This window comes from Anticarsia gemmatalis, chromosome 20 (genome assembly GCF_050436995.1).
Source record: "Anticarsia gemmatalis isolate Benzon Research Colony breed Stoneville strain chromosome 20, ilAntGemm2 primary, whole genome shotgun sequence".
In the NCBI taxonomy this organism is placed as follows: Eukaryota; Metazoa; Arthropoda; class Insecta; order Lepidoptera; family Erebidae; genus Anticarsia; species Anticarsia gemmatalis.
The window spans coordinates 8143620-8162649 of NC_134764.1; the positions used below are offsets into that span (position 1 = coordinate 8143620).

The following is a 19030-nucleotide window of genomic DNA, read 5'->3' on the forward strand; positions in this document are numbered from 1 at the left end:
GAGTCGGTGAGGCCAGTGTTCCACCGACCTAATGATCATTATCTATGGTAGTACTACGGTAACATCGCGTGTACTACAACGCCCATGAGAAAGGGGTTTTATTGTCTATAGTTGTATACAATAGAGGTCACAAGTTCAAATCTCTTTCATCATACATTGTGTTGAATTGATCCCTGACTATAGAACTACGTGTGCATATTGATGTAGAGTTTTCAGACTTGACTTATTTCAAAATAATATTATAATCTTTGAATAAATTTAAACGAAAACAATAAAATATTTATTACAATTCAATTTCCTAGTCGTGTTATTGTTTGCAATAAAATGTTGTAGTTTACTTTTGCCCAACAGTATGTTGGGAGTGTTACAGATATTAATTTTAGTTCATTTTAATAACTTAGCTGTAGAATGTCTAATCCCAGGTTCTCCCCCCGAATTAAGCGTCCATAGAGGTTTGATAACATTTTTTTTTTATAGACGGCGATTTAATGTTGGTAGTTATTTTTTATTGTTAATGTTTATATATTTCAGAGGACAAAAAGCTGATCGATAGAAAACGACAAGACACTTTAGAAATGTGTCGTATTTTCAACGAAGAAACTGAAAAACTAGAACGACTGAACCAAATGCAGGAGCATCACAATAGACGACATCGCAGGTCTAAAAGACAGACTAATTTGAATGCCATCAACCCTGCCCTGAACCCTGAAGATGCTTTGAGAGTGGAGACCATTGTGGACAAGTTGTATGATGACTTGTTAGAACAGGGTCAGAAGGTCAATTACAGACGAGGTAATGTAGCGGCTAAGACGAAGAATAAAAAAGTAAGTATATTTCCATTCAAAAGTATTTCCAAAACATGAAATAAATGGAAAATCGACTTTAAATGAGTCTTCCAGTGTCGCTACGACGCAACGTCACTATACCACTTTCGGTAGTAAAGATACTTGATTTAGAAGTGAAGACGGGTGAAAAGTACGTCGTTTATCGGCGTAGTGTCAGCCACATCAAGTAATACGTTTTATACTCGCATGAAGGAAAGCTTTGAAAGAAAACCTTTACCGTTGAACTCTCTAGTGTCACCATTTTTTAACTGATTACTGAGAGAGAGAAATACGGCCTGACCACCCCTTAGCAAACTGAGAAAACACACAAATATTTTATAGTCGAAACATTTTCTATAAACGGTCGCAGCTTAAGTTACTGTTAAAAAAAAGACAAACAGTCGATTTGACCCCTTTCTTGAAGTCGATTAAAAAGTACCAATTGTACCTACATTATCAGTTTCGAGGCAATAATTTATGTTCCCGAAAACACTTGAAAAATGTTCAGAACTAGAGAATTTAATACGACTTTAGAAATCATGAAAAGCCGTAATCTGATATCACGCAGTTACGATATGTAGAAATTTAACTATACCGCATATTTCGAAACATATAAATTTGTACATGAAAACTCGCGAAATCGATACTTTGTTTGATTGATATGAACTGTGAAACAAGGGCCAAGGCTAAGTTTTAATAAAGTTAAAAGGATAGTTAAATGGATCTATAGGCCACTCTATGATTTCGGCCGTTGACTCTATAGTCAATATTACGTAAAGTCAGTAAATTAAACTTATTTTCTTCGTAAAAAAAATCAATTGGCCTACTGTTTGCTGATCTTTTCGACAAATTAGAAACGGGTGTATACATATATCTTAAGTAATCGCTGAAACCATTAACTTTTGCTTGACTTTTGTGTGCAAGCAATCTGTTTATTTATTTAAGGAGGTCCAACAGCTAATTCTTATTTGATAATATTTTTTACTGTTTCTTAATACTTCATAGCGCCGCGCAAGAGATCTCGGGTTCGAATCCCGGGTCGAGCCGAGGAGTCTTTACTGAGTTTTTTTTTTAATCTCAGAGATTATCCAGAGTAGGAAATTGAGTTCGTAGACGCCCGTGACGTTTTAAAGCCGTCCTGCGCCTGACCTCGCACTGGCCGTGTCAGTTTAGCCGTTCTACTGGGCTATATACCTGTGTAATGTGCAGACACTTGGCCACTATAAACAAAGTCCTGCACAGTTGGCTGGTTTCATTGAAACTGCTTTGAATCAGATGACGGTGTCTGAGTTGACCATATTTATTTATTTGGCAGAGTGGTACGCAGATGTCTGGCAGGAGGTTCAACTTTGCTCCCTCTTTCCTCCTCGGTCCTCTGGGGCCAACTCCTTTGCGGAACGAAACCCCGTACCCTGAAGGCAGGCCCGCGCGCTTCAAGCGAGGCATCATACCTTATTTCATCGACACCAAGACTTACGGTAATCATAGACTTTTACAAAAGAGGCAAAGCTTTTTAGTTCCGTAGTCGATTGGCAGAAAACAGGACCCTTATAAATTCGTTGTGTCTGTCTGTCCGTCTGTCCGGGTGTCACAACTCACAGTCGCTTTATTTCGAAACTATTTGGACTAGACAAAATATAATTAAAGTAACAGCGTTTCTTTACATCTTATTGGGAGCAAGATAAGGTTTTACTGTTTATTAATTCTTTGTAAAAACCACCTCCTTACCATTGAAATCAGGTAAAAGTTTTCAAAAAAGCCTTTCAGCAGACATCTATTCCTCTTAGTCCCTAGTATAATATACTATTGTTATTCCAGACACTCATCTATCAGATATAATGATGAAAGCATTTGACTACTTGGAGAAGGCAACCTGCATTCGTCTACAACGTCTCCGAGAGAGGCCTACAGACACGCAGTCTTTGCGAGACATTGAATGGATATACATCACTAATCCTACGGGAATCAAGCAATGTGTTCATAGCAATGACCATACTGATATTAAGGGGGTGCAGGTTGGGCATAATTTATATAAATTTGTTTTTTTATGATTAGAAGTCAACCTAGTGTCAAAGTTGTTCAAGCCGTCTGACATGGCTGAACGACTGTTATCTTAATTGACAAAAACCGGGACAGACTTTTTAGTAGTGCCCTCTTGAGCATGGAGACGCTCAGTTCAATTAATTATTTATTTTTCGTCATCTCAAAGAATCGTCATATTTCAGCTAATTTACATAAATCCTTAATCAATTATCCACCAAAACCATCTACAATCACCAATATACATATTCACGAGAAACGTGAATAATTATGTTGATTTAAATTACATAGATATATTTTTTTTATAAAGTTTTGAATTAGTAGTACGTTTTGAATTCTCTCGTGAATATTAAACACTTCATTGTCTAAAAGTAGTCATGATTGTCACACGAGTTCTGACCCCTAGCCTGTTAAACATTATAAGATAACTTCCAAAGCTACGTTGAACCAAGATTTACGTAGATCATCGTTATTACCTGTGTCAAGGAAATGTATTTATAATTCAGGTTTTATAAAATAATTGAAGTCAATCGTTGGTTTGAACAGACTTACTGACGACTTTTAAAATATTTTCGTATTTTCTTACCTTCCATAAAATCTTCCTTGGTCTCCATATACATACTATACATATATACTTCAACAACAAACATTAACCAAATCAGTTCAGCCGTTCTCGAGACTGACACGTCATTCAACTTACGTATGCAGATGGTGGTGTTTGGCTACGAGTGCATGACGCAAGGCGACATCTTGCACGAGATGATGCACGTGCTGGGCTTCCCCCACGAGCACACCAGACCTGATAGAGACCAGTACATCACTATACTCTGGGACAATATCAAACCTGGTAAGGATATCCAAAGAATTCGGTATTTAACTGCACGTTTAGTGGTTAAGGTGTCACCTCGCCGCAATAACCAAAGCGCCGCGTGTGGTGGTTTCGAATCCCACCAGGGATAAATCTTTGTGTGATGAGCACGAGTATTTGTTCTGTGTTTGGATATTAATTTTTATCTATATAAGTATGTATTTAGAAGTATATAAGTATGTTTATCAGTTATTTGGTTACCATAGTACAAGCTCTGCTTAGTTTGGAATCAATTAATGACCATGTGTGAATTGTCCCAAAATTTTAATTATTATTTTTTTTTTATTTGTGTTTATCAGTTATTTGGTTACCATGGTACAAGCTCTGCTTAGTTAGGAATCATATGACTGTGTGTTGTCCAATGATATTTATTTATTTATTATTTCTGTTTGCATGTCTCTAAACTTAAGCTCATATTTTTGATAGAGTAGTGCGAAACTTACTCTTAAATATTAGGCCTGGGATTATACTCAAAGTAAGAAACTGTCTTTCATTTTCACGAAAAAACTAAAGACTTTCCGAACAACCTAATACTAAGCACGCTTTATACTTGAAGATGTGGACATATGTATGTAAGTGTTCCGGATTAGAAAATACTTCTTAATAATGTTGGTCTAATACAATAGAAACTATTGAAAGAAAAATCCGGACCTATTATGTACACTCAAACAAAAGATTTTTGTTGATTGATTAAGGTGGCATTCGTTACCAAAATTATATTAAGTATTTAAATAGAAACAATAGAAACTGAAAAACTATTACATTATAATTTAAATAATTATCAGAAATTGCACGTGAAATTTATCATCAAATATTGTATTATTTTCCTCGTTCGGATAAGAACGATCGAAAATCTTTTGAAAATCATTATATATTTATGTTTCCTTTGCCAGGCTACAAGAAATATTTCGAGATATTTCCTAAGCGGCCAGTGGAAAACTTGCCGTACGATTACGCGAGCGTTCTGCACTACCCTCCACGAGCCTTCTCCAGGAATGGCCAGATGACTATATTGACGGAGGTGAGTCAACACTTTGAGTGCGGAACAGGGCCTGTAAGACCTCTTCTATGTCGTACTTGCAGTGCGGCAATGAAAGAAAGGCTGGTTAGGACACGAATCGTACCGCAGTTAATGGAAAGTATAGAAAAACGATGTCTATGTCAATGTCTGCTGGGAACGTATTAAAGGTTTGACCACATAAGTGGACCCTCTCAAAAAAGCATCTTGACATTGAACAGTTACTTCAAAAACCAAACTAGACATCGATATTTCAACGAAGCTTCTTGTAATCTCTGCTTCATATGATTTAAATGATTATGCCACTCTGGCTATACTGATGAATAGTCTACTATGTGGTTTCCATTATAATATGTACCTGCTTGTCGAATACTTAGATATTATACTACTACGCAATTCTCTACAATCGGAACCGTCTCGTATAGAGAGTTATACGTACTGCAAAATAGTTTCTACGACGTCCGCTAGAGGCGCTGATCTGATTTTCATACATTTTTTTTCGATAGCTAGCCAGTTGTCGATTCTTGATAGTAGTAGAGAATCGGGCTAATGCATACAAACATAATAGTTGAAATAGTCCTTGTCAGTAACACGCTAATTCCTACACAGCCCGACATAAAAGTCGGACAACGAGAAGGCCTCAGCGAGATCGACGTAGAGAAAATCAACACTTTGTACTCCGGCGAATGTATGAAACGCAACAGAGATTACCTGCTGAAGACCTGTCCTAGCGTCGTCAAAACTAGATCTGGTGCACCTAAAGTCAGTGAAAAAGATATTGAAGAGTACTTCAAAGACAGAATATGGCCTTTCGGAATTGTTAACTACAAACTCAAAGATGATGTAGAGTTCAGTAAGTTCATGACTTGTTTTGTTATAAAACGTTTCCGAAATTTCATAGTTCAATTAAACTATTAACTTGTTCCACAGCCCTAGAAGAGATGGATAACATAAGAGCAGTAATAAACCACATAGAAAAAGAGACGTGCATAGAATTCAGAGATATGACCCAAGATGATGACGATGAAGACACAGAGGGTGATGACGGAGGCAAAGGAGACATGGATAGAAGTCGTGATTCAGATGATGATGATGATGATGATATATATAGCACTACTAAAGGTCCAAGCAAAGACCCCGTATCTGAAAAAGACCCTGATTCCGGAAAAGACCCCGAGTCCGGAAAAGACCCCGGCTCAGAGAAAGATGAAGGTAATTCTGACCCGTCGGCTAGTGATAAGAATACGAATGTAGTAGATAATGACCCGGTACAATTGGATACAGACGGTCCTATGTCAGACGACAATGAGGTGGAAGGCGACGAAGTGAGGAGATCTCTTCGTGGTGGAATACCTGACAATATGCAACTGACCAGCGCCAAGAAGTTTGTCAGGAAGAAGAAGTCTCCTAAAGGTAATTTTTGATACTGGTTTTACGCCACTTACAGGAATGACATAAGTTGGTTTTTTCGGCTCCTTAACAACTATTGTATTGCTTCTGTAGAGCTATCAAATAATAAGTTGTTTTGCTGCAAATACTTCATCTAAAATGTTCGCTTTTTTGAAGTCCGAAGTAAATAATAATAAATTTAACCCACGACTGTCCCACCGCTGAGCAAGGGTCTCCTCCCCTAATGAGGGGTTGGGCCTTGAGTCCACCACGCTGGCCTATTGCGGGTAGTAGAAAAGTTAAAAATGGTTTTTTTCTCATGACTAGGTTTTGTCTATATAGTCACTTACTTTTTCAGATATTTTTATTTTACTCATAAATGTTAGAAGCATAAATAAACGCACTATAAAAGCTAAATAGATGAAACAAAATCCAAACAGCTCAGAATGCATTGTAAATAATCAGGTTATCGTAAATATGCGGTTACGTTGAACGCAATCTGACGTAAGAGCACGATTATGTACTCTACACTCACGCGATCAGACAAAAGAAAGTTACCATTTTTATTTGATTATTTTACGCTCCAATGTCTACGTTAGCCTCTACGTATGTGCCTGTGTATTTCTGCAACGGTAACTGAAATAGGAATTCGTATGTTACGCCATTTGTTGGTGTTAAGGCTTACTTTCTTTGCACGCTGGTGTACGTCGGACGAGTACGCGGACACGATATTGTATGGGACATTGTACAGCATAGCGTGTCCGGCAGATTGTATGTAATGAATACGAAGCTTACGGTGCGCGTTGACGACGTACGCGACCAATTCAGTACAGGATGAAGTAAAGCCTTAAAAGATCCATTACACTACAGAAATCGTTATTATATTGTAGAAACTGAAATTTGAAACATGTAATTTTTTTTTGGATCTACGCACTCCATCTCTCATAATTTAATTTAACGTAAACTAGATCTTATTTCAGTCCCATACAATACTCCTTCTGGTTTTATTTATTTATTTTTGAGCATACTTTTTCATTAATTGCGTAACGCTACCCAACTGTACCTAGTCATGATTAGTTAATCGCATTTGTATTTTTTTTATACAAACCTTTACAACAGCACAAAACCAATCAAACAAGCAGAACGTGAGGAAACCGAATATCCAAACCAAGCCGAATAATCAAGGGGCAAAACCGAAAACTGTAAACACAAAACTGAACATCCGTAACCCGATACAGAATATGTCCAAAGCTCTCGGGAAAATGTCGAAATTTCAACGGAAGAGACCTCAAAAGCCGGCCGGTAAACCACCAACGCCTTCTAGAAGACATGCTGAACATTACTTGGAGTTTGCTCGGTCGGCTAAGCCTGGATGCCCGTGTCCTAAACGATCTGGAGCACCTACGAAAGTTCCTGTAAGTACTTATTCAGCTTTTCATTATTCGTTTTATAAAAACTTCATACATTGTATTATGATTCACATTATTGTAAGATAAAATTATTAGATTTTAGTGAATTCGACTTAAATGTTAATTTTCGTTTTTCTTTTTTCAGGCGGTTAAGTATCAAATCATAATTAATTATTTACTTTATTAGTTCTTAAACGACTAACACTCGGTTACTGAGGTACATTTAGCGGTAGTTTATCTACTCAGTAGCGTTTAAACCCATATTAAAAAAAAAACAAATTGAATAGATAAATTGCCGCTAAATTATGTACTTTGGAAACCGGATTTTAAGTATGGATTTTGGAAAAAAAAATCGCTTGTTAGAAAGCCTTTTAGAAAACAATAATTACAGCGCTTAACTGCTTATTTATTTAGTACATAACTTCGTAAATTTCATGTATAGGTATAAAAAATTCTGTCTTCCTTTAATTTATTATTCAAATGCTTATACATAACAAACTGACGATTCCAACTCCATTCAGACCCTGTACATCAACGGTGACTGCTTCAGCTCCGTCAATGTGTTACTGCATCATTTCGTGCACACCCTCGGTCTGGACCATCAACACAACAGCCACGACAGAGACTCTTTCCTACACATCGTGTGGGACCAACTTACTGACGGTAAAACACACGAATTGCAACACTTAAGGGCTAAGTTAACAAACATTCCCGGCCGATTCAATAGGAAATTCTGTTTACCAGTAGTGCTTTTTTCTACACTCGGTGTAGTTGCTGTAAATTGTTGAATGGTTACATTTGAAATTAATTGAAGAAATAATTCTTGCCTAATAAAAAAGGTGCTCTCCCCTGCTTTTCATTCAAGCTTAGTCCATAGCTACTCGTTTGCTGACAGTCCATTGTTGATAAAAAGCGTCCTTTTGATTCTGTTGCAATTGCGCACTTGCCGAAACCAACAATTTTTTTTCTAAAAGCTTAAATTATCTCAATACAAATTTTAACTAAAGCAAGCTCAGGCTAAGAGCTCTTCGAATTGTTAAATCATATTTTTCAGATATAAAGAAAGAAATGAAAGAGAAATTGCCTGCGGCAGCATCAGTCGGCTTCCCCTATGACTATCAGAGTGTGATGCATTACCCCTGGCTACAGATCAAAAATGGACGCACTAACCTGATGTACCCTGTTTGGGTAAGTTATGTGAAGTTGGTATAAAGTGAATATTTAAGGGCTATCGGAATGACCGGTAGAGACCAGTATCTCGATTCTCTACCACTATCGACTACCGACAACCGGCTAGCTATCGACATTTGACATTAAAAATGTACTGCCAAAATGTTTCCTACGACACCCGTCAGAGGCGCTGATCAGATTTTCATACAAAATTTCTCGATGACAGATCGGTTGTCGGTAGTCGATAGTAATAGAGAATTGAGCTACAGGTCGTCTGTAATATGTATTTACATAAATTGACATGGCTTGCTGTCATGGGATTATTAAGTTTATTAAGTTTTGTATGCTGTATTTTCTTACAGGAAATATGACTAATACTTACGTATTTATCCGTCTGGTAGATTACTATTTAAATCGACACATGATTTTTCTTTGTTTCGTAAAAATCACAAGATTAAGTTGTAATTAAGTTGTGTGAATATTTGGCCGCCAGACATGTAAAGTTAAATGATTCAAGATAAATATAAACGAATTTCAGAACGACGGCTGGGCTATGGGTCACTGGCAAGGGCTGAGTTCTACGGACGTCTCCAAACTGAACCATATCTATCGTCAACAATGCCTTAAACGAAAAGAATACGCAAAGCAAGCGGCGAAACCAAATGCAAGGACGTTAAAAACATTATAAAATGTGAATCAGTATAAAATGAGTTTTACTTCTCGGATGAAACGGTCTATATTAGAAAAAAAATGTCTACTTCTTCACTGAAAATAAGGCAAAAGTTTGACCTTCACATGGTATTCAAATTCGAGTATTATCTAAAAAAATAGTTCTAGAGTAGTGGTAAACTTAAAAAATCAAAAATTTGTTAAAGAACTACATTCTAAATAAACTGTCTATACATTAAAGAAAAAAATAATCATCAAGTATTGCTTAATAATTATATTTAAAAACATTCTTCGGCCAGTCCTTTTTACTGTAGAACTACATAGGTACAGGGCGGAATACCAAACGTTGTTTTCCTACTTTTTCTTCGCTACTTCCTTCACCGATTAACACGCTATTATCGTTGCCAGATTCCTTATTTTTACCCTTTGAACCTTCACCTTTAGAACCTCCACCACTGCCAGATGCATCACCAGAACCGCCATTTTCATCCGTTTTCTCGCCACCTTTAGAATCGTCTCCGTCTTCTTTATCTTTAGAATTTTCTTTAGAATTTTCTTTAGAATCTTTATCTTTGTCTGTCTTTTCGCCTTTGTCTGTCTTTTCATCTTTGCCTTCATCATCACCTGTTTCATCCCCTGATCCACCGCCCGATCCACTGCCTGACCCACCGCCTGACCCACTGCCTGTTTCATCCCCCTTACCCCCTGATCCAGTCTCATGATCCGTAGCAACGTCATTTCCGACTAGAGTTTTCTTACAAGTTTCTAGTAGAGTGTCCACGTTACGCTTGTTACATTCCTGTCCGTATATCAGTTTGAGCTTCATGATGTCCAGTTGTGAGAGACGGTCTAATGGCCTTATGACTAAGCCGGGTACCTGGAAATAACATTTCGAGTTTGAATTTAGGAATTCAAATCAAGATTGCTAGGGTGTTCTGAAATGTTCTGAAAGAAATTTATAAGGCACATCGAGTTAAAAAAAAAGTCAGAATAAAAGGATAGTTTACTACCTACTAGTCTATTTGACTAGTAGGTAGAACACTTTATGATCTCCAAAATACATTTTTGAATCGAAATACGGCATAGTAATGTCACAATTTCGTATTTTGGCTCAACTGAATGCCTCGTATAATGTTTCAGCCAGTGTGTAACAATTTTAACATTATTAGTGAAAAAAATGGACATTGCAGCATTACAATTTAGAATAAAACTATTACAAGTGCAAGTTTACAAATTCGTTAACACGATCAACTACCCTATTTACTTGTCAAAAGCTTGATCAGCAAATCGAAAGTCAAAGTTATCATAATATCATAACTTACCACAGCTGTGATAGTGGCACCCCCATTAACACTGAACGCCCGGTCGTGGAAGTGCATAATACTCTGCGTGTCATACTCGACCATCGTTTTGAAAGCACCACCCTCATGGATGTCGTATAAAGAACGGTATTCTGAAATGATATTTAATTCATAAGAAATAATAACTTACTTTTCTATTGGCTACATGGAAAGTTTTTTTATCTTATCGTATGATAAGTTTCGAAGATGTCCAAACTTTCCGAAAGTTGAAATTTTGTATACAGGTAAATGTTATGACGTCAGGCATTCGCTAGGAAAGGATTTTGATCGATTCTACCCTCAAGGGGAAATAGGGGATAAAAGTTTGTATGAAAATTCTGCCACTAGTCACAAACCACGCGAATAAAGTCAAAAGCAGGCAAAAGCCAGTATAGTAGGTATACAACGTGTCGTTGACGAACGTTTTATGACGAATTAATAATAAATTAAATGTCGACTATCTTAAGATTTTTATTATTTTCTCATCGTCTATGAAATAGTTTGGTAAGTGTTATACCATTTTCAAAAGCCCATTAAATGCGCCAACTTTTAAGGGTATATGCCGAAAGAGCGTAGTACAATTATTTTTCAGGACAGACTGTCGAAGTTGAGTGATGAAATATTTTTAAGGCATAGTTCGCCATAAAAGAGATATTTTCAGAAATTCCAATGAAGTTGTGTGCAAATAATGAATTAAAATTTGTAGTAACGTTACTTAGGAATACTCCACACAAAAAAAAAACTAGAAAAGAAGTCATTTGTAGCCACAGTAGAAGTAAACTCATCAGAGGGTGACAATTTACAAAAATGGTTGTCATTTTGAAACTACATGAGATAGATTTTTTTAAAATATTTTTTGAGAGCCAACACCACTCGGCCTAGCTCAGGTTTTCGTTTTGACGTTGAGTTTTGGGACACGTTGTATATAATGCTTACTTGTTTGTATGTTTTCCCACAACACTCTGACGTAGTGGTCGCGCTGAGGATGCCTCACCTCGTCTTCGAAGTATAATGCATGCATCAACGAATGCAGGATGTCGCGGGATCCCAAACAATCGAAGCCCAGAATCATCATCTATGCAAATACACGCACGTTTGAAAAGCCATTAAAATAAATAAGTAAACATTTTGACAACTCAAAGACGGTCGAGTGATTCCACAGTAAGCAGAGCTTGTACAATAGTAACCACATAATTGATAAACATATTTGTATACCTCTTCTTCTTCTTCTTGTCGTATGGTTAGTGGTCAACCTAGTGTCAAAGTTGTTCAAGCCGCCCGAAGGCCTTTGACATGGCTTAACGACTGTTATCTCATTAACAACAACCGGGACCGACTTTTTACGTGCCCTCCGAAGCACGGAGATGCCCAGTTCAAATACCACTATGCGGTCACCCATCTATGGAATGACCGCGCCAAGGTTTGCTTAACCCACAGATCGTTTACCGACCGGTGAGCGCAACAGCGCAACCTCTAAAAACATACTTAATTAGATACATTAACAACCAGGCTCAGAACAGATACTCGTGTTCATCACACTTATCTTTGTACCGGGTGGGATTCGATCCACACGCGGAGCTACGATTATTGCGGCGAGGTGACCACACTAACCGCTGCGCTAAACGTGCAGTTAGTTTAATTGTTTTAGTATTTACTAATTTAAGCTAAGCTAGTATCTACTAGCTCTACCGGGAACTCCTGTTTACTAGTAAATCGATCAAAGTAGCTTTTTATCCCAGTCATTAACTATCTCAATATTTATTTTTATAAAAGTTGTTGCTTATGTGCAACATGTAAATATATTTTCATATGTATAAAATCACTGGCTTATTTATTTATAAAACCTCAAAGGTGACTGACAGTGATCTATTAAGGCGCAGCCCAAACTACTGGACGGATCGGGCTGAAATTTGGCATCCGCTAAGAAAGGATTTTGATCAATTCTACCCGCAAGGAGATAAAACAGGAGACGAAAGTTTGTATGAACGTTCTATCCTAAGTCACAAACCACACGAAATCACGGGCAAAAGTTAGTAATTGTATATGTAAGTATGGATAAAGCCAAGATGAATGAAGAAATTTCATCTTTAGTCTCTTTGGTAACTTACAATTTCTGATAACACTCCTGGTTTTAATTCGTGAACACATTCTCTAATCTTGTCGGGGTTCGTTATATGTAGATATGAATAGTGGAACCCCCCAAATGGTATCCCTTTAAGTTCATAAAACTTCACACAGGAAACGCTCTCGATGGCATTCATTGCTTTCTTAATTCGAGTAAAAATTATTTCATCTGTAATGTGAAATATGCGATTGGTTATCCCGTGTATTGCCATTGAAAATAAGAAATTACAAAGAAATCATTATATAAAGGAAAGGCGCTTCCCTGCAAAGCGCTGCTTAGATCTACCTACTAACTACGCATCGGGTTTTAATGCAGTTTTTTTTTTAATAGGGTGGATTTCAGAGGATGTTTTATGTGTAAAAGTTGTAGAGGTTTATTTTGTAAAATAACTGTTTAAAATGCTACCTAAATAATACAAGAACTCGAAGTACACAAATTTTAACGGCCCTTCAAAAATGTCGGGTACGTAGTACTCGTAGCCGGCGATCCTGTATGACAAGCTGTACTTATTTGAATGAAACAAATAAAGAAAAAGGATCAGTAGCTTTAGCATACTGCCATGATAGCCGCCACGGCATTTATAATGTTTTGTGGATATTTTCAAACTAATAATTATTATTTATCATGCCCCCGGTTTCTGTTAGACTTGAATTGTCACGATAACGGTAAAAGTTAGTTTCGGAAAACTAAAATCTTTTAAAATCTCTCATGAGCAGTTTCCCAGGTTTCGAATGAATTGAGACTTTTGAAAGTGCTTAGGTATGCTTATAACTAATACACACCATAGCTGTTTTCATCTAAAAAATATGGCACAGTTGCCCTCTGCCATTTGAAATATGGAGAACTTTGTATCATTTCCTTTTCTTCTTTTTCTGAAAGTAAATAAAATATTTACTTATTTATATCTTTTACACGGCACAACATAGTTGTCTATTTTTCATTCTAAATCACCGTGTCTCTTTTTCAAGTATGGACACCAAAAAACACCATATCAAAATTGGGACTTCGTTTACGATCCTACACATAAATACATACGTCAAACTTATAGCATCCCCTTTCTGAGTTCTCGACTCTTACTTGGTATAAAGATAATTAGGTAGGTACACCTAATTATCTTTATACCAAGATTCCAGTTCGCGGACGCGGGAAGATCTTGTAAAGAGATACTTACCAATACTTGTTTTAATTGCATCAGAATCTGATAGTTCAAGTTCTTCTGTCTCTTTTGAACTCTGTTTTTCTTTACCTTTTAAATGAATACGATCGTTGCCCGATTTCTGAGAATCGCTACCAGATTGTGGCTTATCACTACCAGATCCTGGCCTATCACTACCAGATCCTGGCCTCTCACCAGCGGATACTGACCCTTCACCAGCAGATACTTGCCCGTCACCGCCAGATACCTGCCCGTCCCCACCAGACACTATCCCTTCATTACCAGACTTTTGAGAGTCACTACCTAAGGGTGTGATTTCATCAATAATCGGTTTTATATTTTCCTGTTTGTCAGACTCGCCACCTGATTCCACTGCATCACTACCAGATAGAGCTACTTCAGCACCGGATAATGGAACAGCAGATTTTGAACCGTCACTTCCAGACGGTTCTCCATCACTTCCCGACCTTAGAGTACCACTTTGCGGCTTTTGAGCGTTTCCTCCAGATTTTTGAGTACCATTGCCAGATTGTTGAGCAATATCCTTGCCCTTAAAATTTCGTATACCACCTTTTGATCGTTGATTTCTATTGTCTTTGTCAGTTTTTACTGACAATGCTTGAGCATGGTCTGCAAAAAAATCTGGATCTACAACTACCTGTTTATTGTGAACGCTCGACAGAACATGATCAGCCGAAGATATTCCCTTTTTCGGTTCGCCTTCTGACAATTCATTGTCTTCTGTCGGCTGTACAGAAGGATTTCTAGTTTTTAATAGCTCTTTGTTTGGTGTCACTTCTATAATACCAGCTTCTCCAGAAGATAACACATCGAATATAATAAATAACAAAATGCAGCGGTAACTTAAATTCATTTCCTTTTGAAATGGTATCTAAATTGCTCGAAAGAAAATGGCAGTCAATTGTAATCAGATCGGAAACGAATAAAATATTTATTTTAAACCAATCATTGTGAAATTCATAAACCTACCTATACTGATTCATTTTATTGCTCGTAATAAAAAATAATGCAAATTGAATAAAAGACTCTACCATAAGTAAATCTAAATGCCTTTGTTTTTTTGTTTTAACTTAGAATACTTCAGATTTCAGCAGAACTTACGCAGATCTCAATAGAATATTATGTTTCATCTAAAATAGAGTTGCTGTCTGTCAGTATGAACCAACTGAGATCACATTATTCTGATAATCTGATAGCGCAGTATCTTAGCCTATCAAGATACCAGATCTATACGATTCTTGAAGTCTACATAGTAGTAGTTATATGCGAAAATATATCGGAAAAGGGCATAAATGTAACTTTTTTAGTGGGCTAGTGAAGTTAGCTAGCTATCTAGCTTATTACTAAACTAATTTCCTACTAAGCTGCATTTAATTTGAGCTTTGTAATAGAAAACAGTCCTCAAATAAAAATCAAACAATTGAATCACAACTATTCCAACCAATCACAAGCGCCCACGGTCAGCTGTCAAAAGTAGTGGGGGATTCAATACGTTCCGATTTTGTACGTTTTGCATACGCGAACCTTTTAAATTTTATTATTTACGAAGAATATATAAAAGATATAAGTTGCAAAACCAATCATTTCGTGGAAAAAAATAAAAAACAGTGTAAATTAATAAATTTTAGTCCCAGAATTATGTTAGTTTGTTCACACCTCGTATTTATAACAACGTAGAACGGAATTAATATTCATTCCGGTAGTCGGGTTGTAATTGTAAATATTGATAATTGTAAAGGAAAACAAACCAGAACGAAATATGTCAATAAAATTGTTCTGTAAACGATAAGCACAAGCAGACTATTTTATTTAGTGTAACAGTAAATTACGTCCAGTGCGGATACAAAGAACATTCTAGCCTGTCGTGACTCAAATAAGTTTAAAATGAAGCTGTATTTATTACTTTTTAGTGTTGTTCTGTTAGTTCCTTTTGCTTATCAAGCATCACCGACGTCGACCGGTTCCGTTGAATTAAACGAATTATCTTTCGAGAAAATAACAAACAAATTCGATGTATCTCTCGTTAAGTTCGATGTGGCATTCCCATATGGTGACAAGCATGAGGCTTTCGTGGCACTGGCAAAAGACGCGAAAGACGTGGACGAGCTTTTAGTTGCTGAGGTCGGTGTGAAAGATTATGGCGAAAAAGACAATGAAGCTCTTGCGTCGAAGTACGGAGCCACTAAAGACAACTTCCCGGTGGTTAAGCTGTTCATCAAAGGTAAAAGCGAGCCAATAACATTCGATGATTCTAAAGGATTTACGAGTGACGAGCTTCGCCGCTTCGTGCGTGAAAATACCGGCTTGTATTTAAGTTTGCCGGGTTGTGTGAAAGAACTCGACAAACTCGCTATAGAATTCATAAAATCCAAGAAAGATGACAGAAAGAAGGTACTCAAGAAGACAGAGGATCTTCAAAAGAAATTAGCCAGCAAGGTATGTTTCAGCTTTTTCAAATTATTTACGGTCAAAAGCGCGCCTATGTGGCACGTCACGAATATCGTGTAGGAAATAAAAATATTTTTAGTAAATGAATTGATATGTTTCTGACTCAAAGTATTTTGATAACATTATAATCCATGCAAATGTGTTATCATTAATCCATATTATCATTTTGTAGGACACAAATTCTGGAAAGATCTACAAGATGATTATGCAGAAGATATTAGAGAAGGGTGATGAATTTGTGAAGACGGAACATGAGAGAGTGAAGAAAGTACTGAGCAGCAAAGTATCCGATGAGAAGAAGAAGGAACTGATCATTAGAATTAATATTCTACAGACATTCTTACTTTACGATAAGAAGAGCAAGGTGGAAAATGAGGAACTCTGATTCTTTAAAAAATTTAGGTATGGTACCAAAGTTTCCACTTTAGTAGCTGGGTGCATTATTTTTATTGAATATCAAATATTGCGACTAGCAACATCCTCATAAAAATAATGATGATGAGTGCGATTTTTACGCTACACTACTATCTGAAATCGTACTTAACGTTTTAGAAGAACATTTATCTCCAAAATCATATCAGAATGGTTACTCTTACCTCTATTGTGTGGATAGATTGATATAAACTAGAAAATACACCAGTGTAATGTTTGCAGCACTTTGAAGGGTATAAAATAGGCATCTATTTATAATTAACTAATAGTTTTACCTGACACACATTCTTTTAAACATGCTACCACCAAAGATTGTTATTTGGTTGGACTTCAAATATTTTGCCATATTGTAATGTATCTGTATATTTCAAAATCATTCCTCTGCCTTTTTTAAGTTAGGTAAATCTATCTTTACAGACTAAGCTATCAGTTTAAAATGTCCAGTCTTTCCTATTGTGTTTATCACAGCATTCCAGTATTTAACTTGAAGACTATAAGTCATGCATTTATTATATTTATCTATAACTAAGTGAAATATGATTGCCTCATTAAGCAGAGATAAAACCTCGATTTTAAAACCCTATACTTAGGTTTAATTGGGACAAATAATGGTAGGAAACAATACCCACATTACAAAAAGATCCCTTAATAAAAAATTAAGTAGATAATTATCCAAATCCCCTTTACAGCATGTTTTTAATAGAAATCTCCTTGTGCCTACCCCACATAACTTGGGATAAGGACAAGAAAAAGAACTGTCCTATTCATATTGTAACTTACACAATAAATGAAGCGATTTAGTATATCAACTTTATAATGCCGAATAATCTATCTGACTGAATACATAAACATGAATAGTCAGTGAAAAATATAATTTCCTATATAATTTTTACAAAATGTACATTTATCATTTCACTTGATCTGTAGTTTTCAATTTCCAATCTGTAATGCATGTCTAAATAATCTTCACGGATGGGTAGCTATGAGTGTTACGTGTAATTTTACATCCATGTAATGGTAAAATTCACTTGTTTTTCTATTTTTTAGGTTTACTTAGCAACATAGTGAAATATATTTCTGTTATTGAATGCAGGTAGCGTTTACAGGCATAAGTATGCTTTTGTGTGTAATGTTACAGTACAGATATGCATTACAATAATGATTATTATTAATATAATGAACTTGTGTAACTAAACAATTTATAGAACATAAAATTCAAACCATGTTGGTAAAGATAATGGTTGCAGACAGTTTTGTTAGGAGAATAAAAAATGCTACTCAAACCTCAGTATTATAATGTAACTAAGAAGAATGGTGATTACTCTGCTTCTGTATGTTATGAACATGGCGTTAAATAGCAAGTCTCATTCTTTACACAAGAGTATTAAAAGAAAAACTTTAGTTTTTAATTTATTGGCTAGAGAACCTCGCAGTTTCGCTTCGCGCAGAGACCTCCCGTTGTTGCAGGGGATTATGCGTACGGGTTTAAGGGGATCATAACTTATTATTTTTCTCAAAATTTATTAGTTTATGCACTGATAATTTCATAGATAATTGAATTCAAACTAGGTATGTATGTTCACGTTAATTATGTTTGTACAGATGTACTGCTACATTACACATGAATGCTACCAAATGACACCTTCAACTGAAACCTGATGTTAGCCATTGTTTGTATATTTTGTTTTCCAAACAATATGGAGTCTACGTATTATTAATTTATGTAAATGAATATAGTGTTAAGTTATTAAAGCACAAATGTGTGTAAGATTGCAATAAATTGTCGATATGATTCGTTTTTTGTTTTATTTACATTGAAACAGATTACACAAGGCAATGTCTTTGCCTGCTATTTTATTTTTACATTCAGTGGCGTCACTACAACCCTGGGCGCTTGCAAGAACCTCATGGCTCTCTCAGCACAGAATACTCGATATCTATCTCGGAGGTCCTAGGCTAGGCTAACCACATGGGTCCCACAGCTGGGACATTCTGCATTTATCCTGTTCCGGAATTCTGTACTTTGTCACGTGTCTAGTCTCATAAGGTACATCTTGATGTTTCTGATTGCAAAAACGCATTTTTGCTTCATGTGCTGGCTGTGAGTCTAGACACAAAGAT

At 36.3% G+C, this 19030-nt stretch overlaps 3 protein-coding genes across 5 annotated transcripts; 2 read left to right on the forward strand and 1 right to left on the reverse strand.

The window, feature by feature from the left end:
* Positions 1–293: 293 nt before the first annotated feature.
* LOC142981374 (uncharacterized) lies at positions 294–9458 on the forward strand. 3 transcript variants are annotated; one of them, XM_076127260.1, is made up of 13 exons: positions 294–452; positions 532–824; positions 2140–2302; positions 2643–2839; positions 3573–3711; positions 4626–4753; positions 5360–5603; positions 5681–5962; positions 6035–6163; positions 7259–7554; positions 8070–8211; positions 8603–8736; positions 9257–9458. In XM_076127260.1, exons 1-13 carry the CDS (start codon positions 353–355, stop codon positions 9404–9406), a joined length of 2397 nt encoding a protein of 798 aa, XP_075983375.1. In that variant the 5' UTR covers positions 294–352; the 3' UTR covers positions 9407–9458. The 3 variants fall into 3 exon arrangements, with proteins under 3 accessions (XP_075983375.1, XP_075983373.1, XP_075983376.1); XM_076127258.1 differs by having other exon boundaries at positions 5681–6163; positions 9257–9456; XM_076127261.1 differs by lacking the exons at positions 8070–8211; positions 8603–8736; positions 9257–9458 and adding an exon at positions 7694–7750 and having other exon boundaries at positions 5681–6163.
* Positions 9459–9646: 188 nt separating this feature from the next.
* Positions 9647–14967, reverse strand: LOC142981375 (uncharacterized). Its single transcript, XM_076127262.1, has 6 exons — positions 14024–14967; positions 13635–13724; positions 12836–13020; positions 11664–11802; positions 10710–10840; positions 9647–10264 (listed from the first exon to the last, which is right to left on the reverse strand). Exons 1-6 carry the CDS (start codon positions 14880–14882, stop codon positions 9704–9706), a joined length of 1965 nt encoding a protein of 654 aa, XP_075983377.1. The 5' UTR covers positions 14883–14967; the 3' UTR covers positions 9647–9703.
* Positions 14968–15522: 555 nt separating this feature from the next.
* wbl (endoplasmic reticulum protein 29-like protein wbl) lies at positions 15523–18701 on the forward strand. The gene is made up of 2 exons (XM_076127640.1): positions 15523–16465; positions 16650–18701. The coding sequence occupies exons 1-2, from the start codon at positions 15914–15916 to the stop codon at positions 16860–16862; spliced, it is 765 nt and encodes a 254-aa protein (XP_075983755.1). The 5' UTR covers positions 15523–15913; the 3' UTR covers positions 16863–18701.
* Positions 18702–19030: the final 329 nt, after the last annotated feature.

Coding starts and splice junctions, on each gene's coding strand:
- LOC142981374 (XM_076127258.1), top strand. CDS start 353: ATGTTGGGAGTGTTACAGATATTAATTTTAGTTCATTTTAATAACTTA. Junction 2,303..2,642: donor CATCGACACCAAGACTTACG/GTAATCATAGAC, acceptor TTGTTATTCCAG/ACACTCATCTATCAGATATA. Junction 3,712..4,625: donor CTGGGACAATATCAAACCTG/GTAAGGATATCC, acceptor TTCCTTTGCCAG/GCTACAAGAAATATTTCGAG.
- LOC142981375 (XM_076127262.1), bottom strand. CDS start 14,882: ATGAATTTAAGTTACCGCTGCATTTTGTTATTTATTATATTCGATGTG. Junction 11,803..12,835: donor CAGGAGTGTTATCAGAAATT/GTAAGTTACCAA, acceptor GTATTTGCATAG/ATGATGATTCTGGGCTTCGA. Junction 10,841..11,663: donor GTGGGAAAACATACAAACAA/GTAAGCATTATA, acceptor ATATCATTTCAG/AATACCGTTCTTTATACGAC.
- wbl (XM_076127640.1), top strand. CDS start 15,914: ATGAAGCTGTATTTATTACTTTTTAGTGTTGTTCTGTTAGTTCCTTTT. Junction 16,466..16,649: donor AAAAGAAATTAGCCAGCAAG/GTATGTTTCAGC, acceptor ATCATTTTGTAG/GACACAAATTCTGGAAAGAT.